We start from the raw sequence: 14891 nt of genomic DNA, 5'->3' as shown, positions 1-14891 counted from the left end.
AGTAAATATATATTAATTATATTAAATAAGGGAATATTTCATAAATTAAGGGCATTTTAGGTAATTTAGGATGTGTATTAAGTATAATATTAAAATAAAAAACTTGATAAGTGGTGTATTAAGTAAGAAATGTGTATTAAGATATTAGGGGTGTGTATTTAAAATTTCTCTAAAAAAAAAGATAAAAGAAAAAACAAAGAAAAAGACAAATTGAGGGGCCAGCTCACAAGTGAGGAGCTCAAAACTGAAAACAGTGCGTTTGAGGTTAGAGCGGCAGAGCGCAGCGCCCCCTATGTTTTGGAGAGCCATATTCAGGTATCGATTTTCTTACCCTCTAATTCTCCTCGTTCTTCCATTTTAGACGGCAATGATGGGTCAAACGTGATATCTTCAGGTGCGTCTTTTCTCTTTCCAATTTTGCTGAAATTGATCGAATTTTCTCTGTGATTTTCGAATTCTTAGCTCTGAACTGTTTTCTAGGTGTTTTAAGCTGCTTTCCAAGTCCATATACCATTTATGTATGCTTCTTCAGAAGTGGCTTCCAGCAAAGTGCTGCTACCAAACAGCCCTTAATCAAATCAAGTGTCTCCCATGAATTAAATTATTATTTCCCCAAATTGTTGTTTGAATTATTTGTATCTGTTTCTGCCAAGTCTTTGCATTTGGCTGAAATTTGTTTAGGGCCAGGTGTATGTAATCATCATGGCCCTGCATACTCTACCATTTAAAGTTGGACAGGACGTGGAAACAAGATCGTTTCTGAAAGGCTTTCGTGGTGCGTGGTTCCGGTGTAAGGTATGTACTGCACTCGAGATCAGTAGCAGTTGTTGATGATAAAACGTTTGTTTTATTTACCTGCATTTATTTATATCTTGTTTGAACAATTTTCAACTTCTTGTGTCGTTATCTTGATTTTCACTTCCTCGGCTGTTGTCAAACACATGTAGCATATAAATGGAAATCAGAGGTAGCTTGATTTAAAAGAATAATAGTTAGGATGTCCAATTAAGGCAGGAGTTATGAAATGCAAAAGTTATCAATGATTTAGAATCACTGAAACTGTGATTAGGGCAGAGTAAGCGTAGGCATAATCTTTGATTGTTTTCTTTTATAAGTCTTGTTGGATGCAAACAACAATAAATGGGGACTGGACCTTTTCGATTAGAAAATCTGTGGTTGGAGCACCCTTTTTTTTTAAAGACAACTTCGCGGTGAGGATCCTTTCGAGGCTGGCAGGGTTCACTATTGTGACAAATTTAAGAAGCTTGAAAGGATAAATTAAAGAATGGACAGAGAGGTCGTTGGTGCTGTAGGGATTGAGAAAAAGGAAGTGGTGCAAAAACAAAGGAGCTGGATGAGGAAGAGTTGGAAGGAGGACTGTGTGGAGATTAGGGAAGGGAGAGAGAGCTTCCAAGGGGGAATTTAAAAGAGCTTGTTTCCAGATAAGAAATTTTTATGGAGGCAAGAGGTGAATTGGTGTCTAGGTTGTAGATAGCAAGACAGTGTTCTTCCACTGTACATAGTTAACAGTAGAAGAAGAAGGGATTTCATTGAAAAACTTGAGTTGAGCAGCGATTTGTTAGTAGAGCACTTTTAGACTACAATAAAATTATCCGATGACCACCTTGCATGGGATTTCAGGGACTATGTTCTGAGAAAGAAAAAAAACTTTGGAATTTGATGGACGAGGTGGACTGGCTGCTGCCTGGAATCATCTGACTTTTCTTATATCATAAACAGAAGATGTAAATGAAATTATAACGCCACTAAGGGATTGAGACATGGTGATCCCCATAAACTTTGTTTTTATCTACGTTGTGGATGTCTTAAGTGGACTTATGGAGCAGGCAAGAAATTTCATCGTTATTGAAGGTCTGATTACTGGTAGGGAAAACTCTGATTACCCATATCTGATTCGCGGACAATACCATCTGTTCTTCATTAAACTCTGATCAATAACTGGCCAACTTAAACTTGATCATTGAAAGGTTTTGCATGATCTCTTGCCTGAAGATCAATAGAGCTAAGTACTCTTTGGTAGGTATAAATACCGATTTCGGTAAGGTGGAGAGCACTGAAATATATGATGTTGTTGAACATTAAATGGTGGGTCAAAATTGTTGGGAGTGTAATAACCTATGAAGGACACTGAGTTTTATTCTTTCAAAAAATTGAAAAAAAGGACAATGAGTATTATTGAAGGAGTTTTTTATGCAAACTATTAGTGATTATTTCATATTTTTTATTGAGGCTTTTTTTTTCTGTTTATTATTAGTCCAAACAGTAATCTGATGAGCTCTAACAACGTTTCTATTATTATTCAGATAATAGATATTGGCTGGAGAAATGGTCAGCTGTCATGTGCTTTGAAGTATTATGACTTTCCAGATGAAAGTAAGAGCTATATTTTGAAGAGTTTAAGCTCACCAAGTTGTGCACTTTATCATTTTAGGTTGTTGCATGAACAGCTTGATTTTACTCTTTTATGTTCTGCATGTATTACAAAAAAAAAAAGACGTATACAGCAGTGCATAAATATACTGTACTTTTGATTTCCTGATCATAAAGATTGGACTGTACACATTGCACATAGTACCAACTACCAGACAATATGGGTCTGTATTATGACTATGGTGTGCTGTAATGGAAAATATAACTAAGATTGAGTGATACTAGTCAGTTTAGCTTTTGTCTTGCTTCATGTTTGTTTAATTTTTCGATATTGTTGAATCTGGTTATCATGTAATCAATAGCTTGGCTGAAAAATAATTTGTGTCTTTTTTTTTAGTAGTTTCTGATTCATAAATGTATTATGACTATATGGTGTCCATTAATGGAAGATATAACTAAGACCGAGTGATACTAGTCAGTTTTGCTTTTGTCTTGTTTCATGTTTGTATAGTTTTTTATATTGTTGTTTCTGGTTATCATGCAATCGATAGCTCGGCTGAAAATGATTCGTCTCATTTTAATATTTTTTTAATAGTTTCTGATTCATGAATTGTTCTCAACTGCAGAAATAACTTGGGAGAAAATATATCAACACAACCCTGCTGATGGTAAGAGGAAAAGAAAGGCGAACATGTTGATGATGCGTCCTCCCTTTCCTTCTATCTATCATGAAAGTAAAAGGCCGGATGCCAATACCATATTGCAAGCGGTAGTTGTTGTCAGTGATGCCTGGAAAGTTGGAGATTTAGTTGATTGGTGGAAAGATGGTTGTTATTGGTCCGGAAAAGTAACAGAAGTATTAGGGCATAAAAAGTTGAAGGTAGTTTCTTATATTCCTCTCATAACATCTGACTATGTTGAGTGCTAGTTTAGCTTGCATAGTTACCATTTTATGTGACTATTCATTCGGAGTAGGTATTCATTCTCTTCCCCTTGAGTTATGTTCTATCTAGCATTCCACTAATTATCAACTCAATCCTTGGCATTTCACTCGCTAAGTTGTTCTAACTTACAAAATTCACTCTAGCTGCTCTGCTATACATGCTTAATTAAGCTTGTGTTCATATTCATCATCACAGCAAGGTAATGGATGGAAGGTAATGGATAGAAGCTTCTGGTGCTCTATTTTTCTGATTAAAAGAGCCTCTGTTGTAGCTTCTCTCTAGCAAACTTAATTGGGAATAAAATTCCAGATGTCAAGGTTTTAGGTTAGTAGGTGGCGCATGAGAGGGTGATTTCGTGCGATAAGCTTCAACAAGGGAGGCCTAATTGTTGCTTTTTAAAGTGAATAGAGACTGCTAATCAAATTTATTTTTTGTTTGTTTTGCTTTGTGAGGTGACCTCATGTCAGTAGAGCTTTGAGGGGAGGCTGGGGTGACTTGGGAGTCCCAGCATGGAATCATGCTCTCTATAGCCAAATCAAATCTGGTTTTGGTAAAGGGTAGAAAATAAAGCCATAGTGTTTATGGGGCTGTGAATGCTAGAAATAGAGGAGCTCTGGGACGTGGCAAGATTTTTTTCGACTCTTTGGGATATGGTTTTCTGAGGCTTTTAAAGATTATCTTCTCTATTTTTGAGGGGTAGGAGAGCAGCACTATTTAGAATTATTATTTTTATTTCTCTCTGGAATGCTTTGTGGGTTGTTGGTTTTTTATGGATAATCTTTTGAGTTGTTTTGTCTCTGATGAGGATATCTTGTCCATTTTGTATGTATCTTTCTGTTGTTAACAAAGATTGTACAATGCTTCCTCTTATTCTTGTGTAAATAAATCATTCTACGGATTACATTTGCATCATGTAAAATGCCAATATATTTAAAAGTATAAGTCATTAGTTATCCTTTTACTTTTTTTGTGGTTGATTAAATACTTGTGTTTGACTTCAGTTTAATGCTCTGGTTTATTCCATGGTTAACTTACTCTGTAAATTTTTTTTTTTTTTATGAGAAAATTGGTCGGGTGGCCTATATGTATCCATTTAGTCCATCACTGTGTCTGTCATTCTATTTCATCTCAACATAAGCTGTATAGTTACCAGGTTGTGCACGGCAGCTTGCTGTTATATGTTGATTCACATCATCTGTTTTTTTTCCAGGTTGAGTTGCCGCTTCCTCCTGTTGGTGAAGGAGTTAAAGGACAGACTTACGAGGCTTCTTACAAGGACCTACGCTCATCCTTGAATTGGTCTCTAGAATATGGTTGGACAGTACCTACACCCAAGGTACATATGACTCATTACTCATCTATATGTCTCGTTTCTCTGTGTTGGATTTTGTTTTAAGCAGCAATATATCAAATATCAAAGCTAAACTGAGACAATCTTTCACATGTTTTCACTAATCTCTGAACTCACTCTATGAATAATTATGTTCATATAATTGGATCGTCAAGTACTAGCAACTTGCAAGCATAAGTCACAATTGCATTATCATGATGTGGCACTTCAAGATATGAAAACTTACTCATGCCACACGTTAACATTACTATGAAGTGACAAAGATATTTCCAAAGTTTTGTTTATTCGTTATCCTGAATCACCACCCTGAACTAAAATTTTGGAAACAATTGAATACTTTTGCTTTGTTTTTGGTTGTGCCAGAATGATTGCCTATCAATGAACATTTTATCTTCTACTATATAGCTGTTAAATTTTTCACTCAGTTAGAAAAGACAAACCGTCATTATTCTTTTTATATTTAATTGATTGTAATGCTCTTGTGGTTACAGGAGAGGGAAAATGGGCATCCATGTGTACGAGTAATAAAGCCTGATAATCAAGGTATGATATCTTTTTACTTCCACTGCTCAAATATACAAATATGTGTGTGTGCGTATCTGACTGTTTGTGTGCGTTTGTGTGTGCGAGTGTGAGTGTGAGTATAGGTAGGTGTGTATCACGTTCAAAGAGTTATTCAATGGGACTAACATTGTAATGATAATTAGTCAAATAAACTTTCTTAATAGTAAGTCAAAATAACTCTGTAGAGCATCAAACATATTCCATTTTGCTTCCACATATCGGAGGAACTAAAAAGATATACGCACACCCGTCAAAAAGAAAAAAGAGGACATTAAGGGATGATATGTTTAGTAATGGACATTGATTAAGTAGTTTGAGGCTCACATCGAAAACCAATTAGCAATGGGTGGAGTGGCTCAAATCCTTATAAACCACAGGCAATGTCTCATTTTCCCTAATGTGGGATTATATCTCAACACCGCCCCCCCCCCCCCCCCCCCCCACCCGTGTGGCGAATTTTCAAGCATAACACGTGGACAACATTTAGGGTGACATGTAGTTTGTGTGGTCGTTACGCATTCACACGTGGACATGGCTAACCCGCTCTGATATCATGATATAGTCTGAGATTCACATCCAAAACCAATTAGTAATGGATGGAGTGGCCCAAACTCTTATAAACCACAGACAATGTCCTATTTTCCTGATGTGGGATTATATCTCAACAAACATTGCATCCTGGCCTCTGGTGATTTGTAGAAGATGTTTGTTATCTGGTGTTATACAATTCTACTTGTTTGGTATATGCAATCAACTGTCCTTTCTTCTTGCCACTTACTCATGGATTTGGGCCTTCCACTTTCCTTGACATTGTATCTGTTGGTTTTTGTAGTTCTTCTAGCCAATTAATTGACAATGTTGAAAATATTGCTAGGTGAACCCTATGTAACGATGTGGCATTTGATGTAGCCGTTAAACTTGGTCCATATCATTTTAGTCTTTTTAGCATTATCACCGTTTAACGGCCATCTTAATGTGATACACATAAATTATCAATTTCGCGATCTAGTTGTTCTCTTATATTCTTAAATGCTGATGTAATGTTTAAGTTTTATTTTGATGGAAGTAGCACGATAATGTGATTGATATGGGGGTATGTTGTTGCAGGAGACATTCCAAGTTTAGCGGCCCAAACTGTGGATGAAGGAAAAAGAGATGTGCAGGAAATTGCTAATGCTGATCAATCTTTAACAGCAAAAGATATAGTCACTGCAGAAACAAATATGGAATCTGATGTAGCAGATAGTCGATTTGAGAAGAGTTGCTCATATAGCGGTTTCAGTTCGCATATTAAAGACGCATTGAATAATACGGGGGGAACTGCAACTAGGATAGACATAGTTGATAATGGTAGATCTTTCAAGAGGATGAAAGCTGATGAAGGCATAATATTAAATCCAGTGAGCTCTGATACATTAGAAGCTGCAATTTTGGACTTAGAGGAACTTGTAAACCGGATTAAATGGATGAAGGGGATGTTGGAGATTGGAATGCCTTTCACGGGTGCTATGCGCCCCCGTTGGAAATTTCTAAAAAATCATACCTCGCCCACTCCAAAGTGAGGGTTTCCACTAGCAAGTTAAACGGTATGCTACATTCTTCTTTAACTTGTAAAAGTCTGAGTTGCATTTAGACTGCTTTCTATCCATTCTGACTATATGCATTTGTTATTTTTGTAAACCTTTTGGGGCTTATGTTGGCTAGGTAGGATGGCAGGAGAAAACTGGACATGACCACAGTTCATTAGTGTTCATTCAAGTAACTTCTATAATTCTGGTGTGTATCTTAAGCTTGGCATGAACATACCCTTTCTACTAATTCAGTCTCTAGTTGGAGATTGTTGGCTGATGCTTTATCATCCTGTTCCAGATGTAGAGCCCACGAAGACCAAGAGCTGCATAACCATCGAAAATGAGTGATGTAATGTTGTTGTCCGGCTTTGAAATGTAGCATGACGAAAGCTTTCTAGCGCCTGACTTAGTTCCTTGGAGTGGTCGTGTATATCCATTGGATCTATACAATTTACTCCTATTGTTGTTGTCTGTATTTCAAGTGTCATATTGCATGTTTGATGAGGGCCATGCTGTGTCAACTGAGAGTTGTATCTTGATTATATATCCATCAACCTAATGAAGTATAAAGTGTAGAGACAAAGAGATAGGAAGAGAATCATCATTTTATTCATTGATAGAAATTACAAAGTATCAATATAGTAATGATATCAATATGGTAATGATAAGGAATATATAGTCTTATTCTAACTACATATCCTCATGGCATAAGGCAAGGCACACATATGAAATATCCTACAACACTCCCTCTTGTGCCGCTCGCCGGCATGCCCGTGGTGCTGATATGTCATCTCGTTAAAAACCTCGTCAAGTAACAAAAACTCTATGAGAGAAAAACTAAACATTAATCGTAAGAGAAAAAGAATACGACGCACCTTTCACATTTGATAATGACATGTATGTATGTGATAGACTCCCCCTGAAGTTCGCACCTCTCCTTGATATTTACATCAATCATAGGGCTCTTCTTGATTTTTACTAATCACGGAAATTTTAACAACTTAGCATGTCAATTCTCTTTAACATGTCTTCAAATGTGGCATTGGGCAATGATTAACTAGATCATGCCGTATTGTCTTCAAACATGATCTTTTACACTTAGATCTTGAGGAGAAGGCCACTTATGAACTCAAAACATAAGTTCGTGCAGGAAATCAGATTTCCACGCAGCATGACCTTCAGTTACTAGAATAGCCGTAACTTCCTCTAGGAAATACATATGAACGAACCGTAAACGGTTTTGGAAACTAGACTCATTTAGCTTTCCAACCGTATATTACACACATTCTGGTTCATCAAGAGCTGTTCACAAAGTTCCAGTCAAAATTGACTGTTTTGGCAAAATCAGATTCTCTGACAGATCCGTCCTACTTTACGAAAATAGTCATAACTCACTAAATATGATAGGTATGATCAAATGGTTGATGTTCCTGGAAAGTAGACACATAGACCTTTCCAATGGTACATAAGTTGAAACACCAACACAATATTTAAGCATTCAGTTTAGGGCTAACTTGAAGCTGGACTAGAGTTTCGTTTGGAGGTACATTGTTCTTTGTTTTTGGTACTTACTATATTGGTGCTTAGTATCCTGCACCAAATACACCCTTCATAAGTCGAAACACCAACACAATATTTAAGCATATTTAGTTTAGGGCTAACTTGGAGCTGGACTAGAGTTTCGTTTGGAGGTACGTTGTTCTTTGTTTTTGGTACTTACTATATTGGTGCTTAGTATCCTGCACTTGTAGAATAGTGTTGGTTACTTGGTTTGTTGTTTGGATTGGTGCAGGGATTGATGAGTATTATGCTGATGTTCATTAGGAGAGTTGGTGTTTTAGATACCCAACTTTAAAACAAAACAAAGCATCTACTGTTGCCCCTCATAAGCGGTCTATGTTGATAGGAAATGTGGTTATTATGGATTGTTTATTAAAATTTTGTATTGATTTGATTCCCCTATTTACTTAATATGGTTCTCGATGAAAACGGATGCCTAAACACGTAGTTCTGACACATAGTTGATTTTGCTTTAGTTTCCACACAGTCTCTGACTTAATGCCGCATTGGAGATGGGACTGTGTTCTAGAGATGAGAATTAGGTGCCCTGAACTAGCACCAACTAGTTTTTTTGTTTTTAAAAAAAATAGGAAAAGGAAAATAACTAGTGCTAGGGGTGGGTTCGGTTTTCACTTAAAACCGAAAACCAAACCAAATAAAAAATTCGGTTCGATTTGGTATTTTTTGAGACCTTGAACCGGAAACCAAACTAAACCGTGGTTCGGTTCGGTTTCGGGTTTTTTTCGCTTTTTCTTCTTTTAAAAATAAAATTTAATTTTTCTTAAAATTTTTATGTTTTTAGCTTAGTAAAATATTATCGTACTTTAGGTCTTTTTTCTTCTTCCATTATTTGTTTTTATAAGCACATATAATATATCAATAAAATTTATGATAATGATTCTCCAACAATCTATAAAAATGTAACCAAAGAGATACTTTAAAAATTTAATACTCAATAATTTCGAAAGTATTGGGAATTGACCACACTAGCACACCATGATACCATAATTTTAAAACTTCTAAGTTTATCTTAAACACAAAATATAGACTCCATAATTTAAAGTCCATCCAAATTAATTCTGAATTTTAAAGTTTAAAAATCATAAATTTGAATAAAGAAGAGAAAAATAAATTAAATATTATAGTTCATCATCTAAAGCTCGCAAGAATGAGGTCTTCGATTTTAAAGGTAACATATCACTTCCTATACTTCGCATACACGACACCTAGAACATTTCTATATGTACATAAAAAGAAAATAAAAAGAAAAATATTAGAAAAGATAAACATATAATTATATAGAACATAAAACCTAAAATCATATTCTTCAAATCAAATATTTAAAAAGAAAATAAAGACAAAAAACGATGTCGTTTTAGAGGGATTCGGTTTTTCGGTTCTGTTTGGTTTTTCGAAGGCCGAAACCAAAAACCAAACCAAACTAATTTGGTTCGGTTTGGTTTTTTTTCGGTTTGGTTTTTTCCAATTTCGGTTTGGTTTTTGACTCGGTTTTTTTCGGTTTTCGGTTTCAAAATTCCACCCCTAACTAGTGCACCCAATATTAACAATGTCAAAGACAAGAGCAGACGAAGTTTCCGATGGAACACTCTCCTCCCAAAAACACATATTACTAAGCCTATGACCTAGATTGGCCAAAGCATTAGCCATAAAATTTGCTTCTCTAAACACATGCTTGAAACACACAAACTCAAAGGAACTACTTGAACAGCTTCCATGGAGGGCCTGAAGTGTCATTCACAGCATCAATCACTAATTTTGAGTCACCTTCCACTTCTATCTTGGTAAAACCGGGACGCTAGCACAAATGAGGCTACTGGACAGAACCGTCAAAATTGATTTTGATTCTTCCATGAGATGGTGGAACCCATCTAATATTCATATTCCCCGAGGGCATAGGATTCGCTTTTGCCAGTAAAGAGGTTGCATTCTGCAAGTTACATGTTATAGCCACAATTGTGGTTCTGATATTAAGGGTTTTACCTCTAAAGACAATCTCATTTCTTGTTTTCCAAACCTGCCAACAAGTCATTATTAGTTTCTGAAAAATATCTACATCAAAAGGATTATCTAAGAACTAATTATGTAAGACTTTGCTTGCCAATTAATGGGTGGACATATGTTCATTGCATCCCAAATCTCTTTGGTGAACCTACAATATCCAAAGAGGTGATCAATTGTTTCATTGTCCTCATTGCAAACACAGCAAGAATTATCTTGTATTACTCCAAAATGAGATAAACTATCCTTTGTTTTCAGTCTGCCTCTCAATAGGAGCCAACCAACAAATATAATTTTGGTTGGTTAACCCATAGTTTTTCATCCTAGAAAGGGTTAATGAGGCATATTAGAGATTTTTCGAGGCTAATCATATGTTCATTTCGAAGTCTTGAACTGTCGATTATGTTGAACTGTAGAATATGGAATGATTAATCCAAAAGAAGTTTTGTGCATGTAACCTGTCTATATGTCACCATGACACAAAAAGTAGCTTCTTGTTTAATTAATGTTGTCTGTGATACATTAACATACATTATGAGTTTCACACAAAAAGATCTTGAAGATATAACTAAGACCGAGTGATACTAGTCAGTTTAGCTTTTGTCTTGTTTCATGTTTGTATAATTTTTCTATATTGTTGTTTTTGGTTATCATGCAATCGATAGCTCGGCTGAAAAATGATCTGTCTCATTTTAATATTTTTATAATAATTTCTAATTCATGAATTGTTCTCAACTGCAGAAATAACTTGGGAGAAAATATATCAACACAACCCTGCTGATGGTAAGAGGAAAAGAAAGGGGAACATATTGATGATATGTTCTCCCTTTCTTTCTATCTATCATGGAAGTATAAAAGGCCGGATGCCAATACCATATTGGAAGTGGTAGTTATTGTTAGTGATGCTTGGAAGGTTGGAGATTTAGTTGATTGGTGGAAAGATGGTTGTTATTGGTCCGGAAAAATAACAAAAGTATTAGGGCATAAAAAATTGAAGGTAGTTTCTTATATTCCTCTCTTATCATCTGACTATGTTAAGTGCTAGTTTAGCTTGCATAGTTACCATTTTATGTGACTCTTCATTCGGAGTAGATATTCATTCTCTTCCCCTTGAGTTATGTTCTATCTAACATTCCAATAATTATCAACTCAATCCTTGGCATTTCACTCGCTAAGTTGTTCAACTTACAAAATTCACTCTAGCTGCTTTGCTATACATGTTTAATTAAGCTTGTGTTTATATTCATCATCACAGCAAGGTAATGGATGGAAGCTTCTGGTGCTTTCTCCTGAAACTCCTTTTACACGTTTTGATTAAGGGAGCCTCTATCGTAGGTTCTCTCTAGCAAACTTAAATGGGAATAAAATTCCGGAGGTCAAGATTTTAGGTTAGTAAGTGGCACATGAGAGGTTGATTTCGTGCGATATGCTTCAACATGGGAGGCCTAATTGTTGCTTTTTAAAGTGAATAGAGACACTGCAAATAGTGTCAAAATTTGTGTCAAATTTGACGTCCCTTGAACCGGCCCCTAGTTGATAATTAATAATATTAGATGGAATATCTTTTATATTTTGTTTTCCTTCTTTGTCACTACACACAAAAATCTTAATTTTCCTTATTGTAAACTTGTAATCAAAAAACAGATTATGATTTGTCACATTTGTAATAATTCTTTAATCTCCTAATCTCCCAGGTGATGATCAATCATATTAGATTTCCTTCTTTCCTTCTCAAATTTATTTTTTGTTTGTTTTGCAGTGTGAGGTGGGTCTCATGTCAGTAGAAGTTTTGGGGGAAGCCTGGGGTGACTTAGGAGTCCCCAGCATGGATTCATGCTCTCTTTAGCCAAATCCAATCTGGTTTTGGTAAAAGGTAGAAAATAAAGCCATAGTGTTTGTGGGGCTGTGTTGGTTGGATGTTTGGATGCTTTAGTTTTAAAGAAACATGACCGTTTTTACGATGTCTATGAACGCTAGAAATAGAGGAGCTCTGGGACGTGACAAGATTTTGTTTGGCTCTTTGGGATTTGTTTTCTGAAGCTTTTAAAGATGATCTTTTTTGTATTTTTGAGGGGTAGGAGAGTGGCACTATTTAGAATTATTATTTTTATTTCTCTCTAGAGTGTTTTGTGGGTTGTTGGTTTTTGATAGATAATCTTTTGAGTTGTTTTGCCTTTGATGAGGATATCTTGTCCATTTTGTATGTATCTTTCTGTTGTTAATAAAGATTGTACACCACTCATTCCTCTTATTCTTTTGTAAATTAGTCATTCTACGGATTACATTTGCATCAATTAAAATGTCAATATATTTAAAAGGCTAAGTCATTAGTTATCCTTTTACTGTTTTTGTGGTTGATTAAATACATGTGTTTGACTTCAGTTTAATGCTCTAGTTTATTCCATGGTTAACTTACTCAGAAACTTTTTTTTTTTATGAGAAAGTTGGTCGGGTGGCCTATATGCATCCAGTTAGTCCATCAATGTGTCTGTCATTCTATTTCATCTCAACATAAGCTTTATAGTTACCAGGTCATGCATAGCACCTTGTTGTTATATGTTGATTCACGTCATCTTTTTTTTTCCCTAGGTTGAGTTGCCACTTTCTCTTGTCGGTGAAGCAGTTGAAGGACAGGCTTACGACACTTATTACAAGGACGTGCGCTCATCCTTGGATTGGTCTCTAGAATATGATTGGACACTACCTACACCTAAGGTACGTATGACTCATTACTCATCTATATGTCTTGTTTCTCTGTGTTGGATTTTGTTTTAAGCAGCAACATATCAAATATCAGAGCTAAACTGAGACAATCTTTCATATGTTTCCACTAATCCCTGAACTCACTCTATGAATAATTTTGTTCATATACTTGGATCGTCAAGTACTTGCAACTTGCAAGCTTACGTCACAATTGTATCATGATGATGTGGCACTTCAGGATATGAAAACTTACTAGTGCCACATGTTAACATTACTATGAAGTGACAAAGATCTTTCCATAGTTTTTTTTATTCATTATCCTAAATCCCCACCCTGAACTAAAATTAACAATTGAATACTTTTGCTCTGTTTTTGGTTGTGTCAGAATCATTGCCTATCAATGAACATTTTATCATCTGCTGTGTAGCTGTCAGATTTTTCACTTAGTTAGAAAAGACAAACCGTCATTATTCCTTTTATATTTAATTGATTGTAATGCTCTTGTGGTTACAGGAGAGGGAAAATGGGCATCCATGTGTACGAGTAATAAAGCCTGATAATCAAGGTCTGATATCTTTTTACTTCCACTGCTCAAATATACAAATATGTGTGTGTGTTGTGTACGTTTGCGTGTGCGAGTGTGAGTATAGGTAAGTGTGTATCACGTTCAAAGAATTATTCGATGGGACTAACATTGTAATAGTAATTAGTCAATAAACTTTCTCAATGGTAAGTCAAAATAACTTTGTAGAGCATCAGACATATTCCATTTTGCTTCCACATATCGGAAGAACTAAAAAAGATATACGCACACCAGTCAAAAAGAAAAAAAAGGACATCAAAAGATGATATGTTTGGTAATGGACATTGATTAAGTAGTATGAGGTTCACATCCAAAACCAATTGGTAATGGGTGTAGTGGCCCAACCCTTATAAACCTAAAGCAATGTCTTATTTTCCTGAAATGGGATTATATCTCAACACGCCGCCGCACGTGTGACGAATTTTCAAGCATAATATGTGGACAACATTTAGGGTGACATGGAGTTTGTATGGCCGTTATGCATTCACACGTGGACATGGGTAACCCGCTCTGATACTATGATGAAGTAGTCTGGAGTTCACATCCAAAACAATTGGCAACGGGTGGAGTGCCCTAAACCCTTATAAACCACAAACAATGTCTCATTTTCCCAATTTGTTATACAATTCTACTTGTTTGGTATATGCAATCAATTGTCCCCTTACTTCTTGCTACTTACTCATGGATTTGGGCCTTCCATTTTCCTTGACATTGTATCTGTTGGTTTTTGTAGTTCTTCTGGCCAATTAATTGATGATGTTGAAAATATTGCTAGGTGAACCCCATGTAACGATAAGGCATTTGATCTAGCCATTAAACTTGGTCTATATCATTTTAGTCTTTTTAGCATTATCACTGTTTAACAGCCACTGCAAATGTCATACCACGTGGCTTAATGTGATACACATGCGAATTATCCATTTCACAATCTGAATCATTCTCTTATATTCTTGAATGCTAATGGAATGTTCAAGTTTTATTTTGATGGAAGTAGCACAATATTATGATTGATATGGGGGTATGTTGTTGCAGGAGACATTGCAAGCTTGGCGGCCCAAACTGTGGGTGATCTAAAAAGAGATGTGTAGGAAATTGCTGGTGTTGATCAATCTTTAACAGCAAAGAACACAGCCACTGCAGAAACAAATATGGAATCTGATGTAGTAGATAGTAGATTTGTGAAGAGTTGCTCAGATAGCGGTTCC

General features: G+C 35.7%; 1 protein-coding gene across 1 annotated transcript; it reads left to right on the top strand.

Moving 5' to 3' along the window:
* Window positions 1-233: 233 nt before the first annotated feature.
* Window positions 234-7090, top strand: LOC101298573. Its single transcript, XM_004291749.1, has 8 exons — window positions 234-394; window positions 481-795; window positions 2325-2394; window positions 3018-3271; window positions 4546-4671; window positions 5178-5229; window positions 6358-6836; window positions 6955-7090. The coding sequence occupies exons 2-7, from the start codon at window positions 703-705 to the stop codon at window positions 6810-6812; spliced, it is 1050 nt and encodes a 349-aa protein (XP_004291797.1). The 5' UTR covers window positions 234-394; window positions 481-702; the 3' UTR covers window positions 6813-6836; window positions 6955-7090.
* Window positions 7091-14891: the final 7801 nt, after the last annotated feature.

This window comes from Fragaria vesca, linkage group LG2 (assembly GCF_000184155.1).
Source record: "Fragaria vesca subsp. vesca linkage group LG2, FraVesHawaii_1.0, whole genome shotgun sequence".
Classification (NCBI taxonomy): Eukaryota; Viridiplantae; Streptophyta; class Magnoliopsida; order Rosales; family Rosaceae; genus Fragaria; species Fragaria vesca.
Note: the sequence above shows the minus strand (reverse complement) of the source record. Positions and strands in the feature narration are given on the sequence as shown.

Coding starts and splice junctions, on each gene's coding strand:
- LOC101298573 (XM_004291749.1), top strand. CDS start 703: ATGGCCCTGCATACTCTACCATTTAAAGTTGGACAGGACGTGGAAACA. Junction 2,395..3,017: donor TTATGACTTTCCAGATGAAA/GTAAGAGCTATA, acceptor TCTCAACTGCAG/AAATAACTTGGGAGAAAATA. Junction 3,272..4,545: donor TAGGGCATAAAAAGTTGAAG/GTAGTTTCTTAT, acceptor TTTTTTTTCCAG/GTTGAGTTGCCGCTTCCTCC.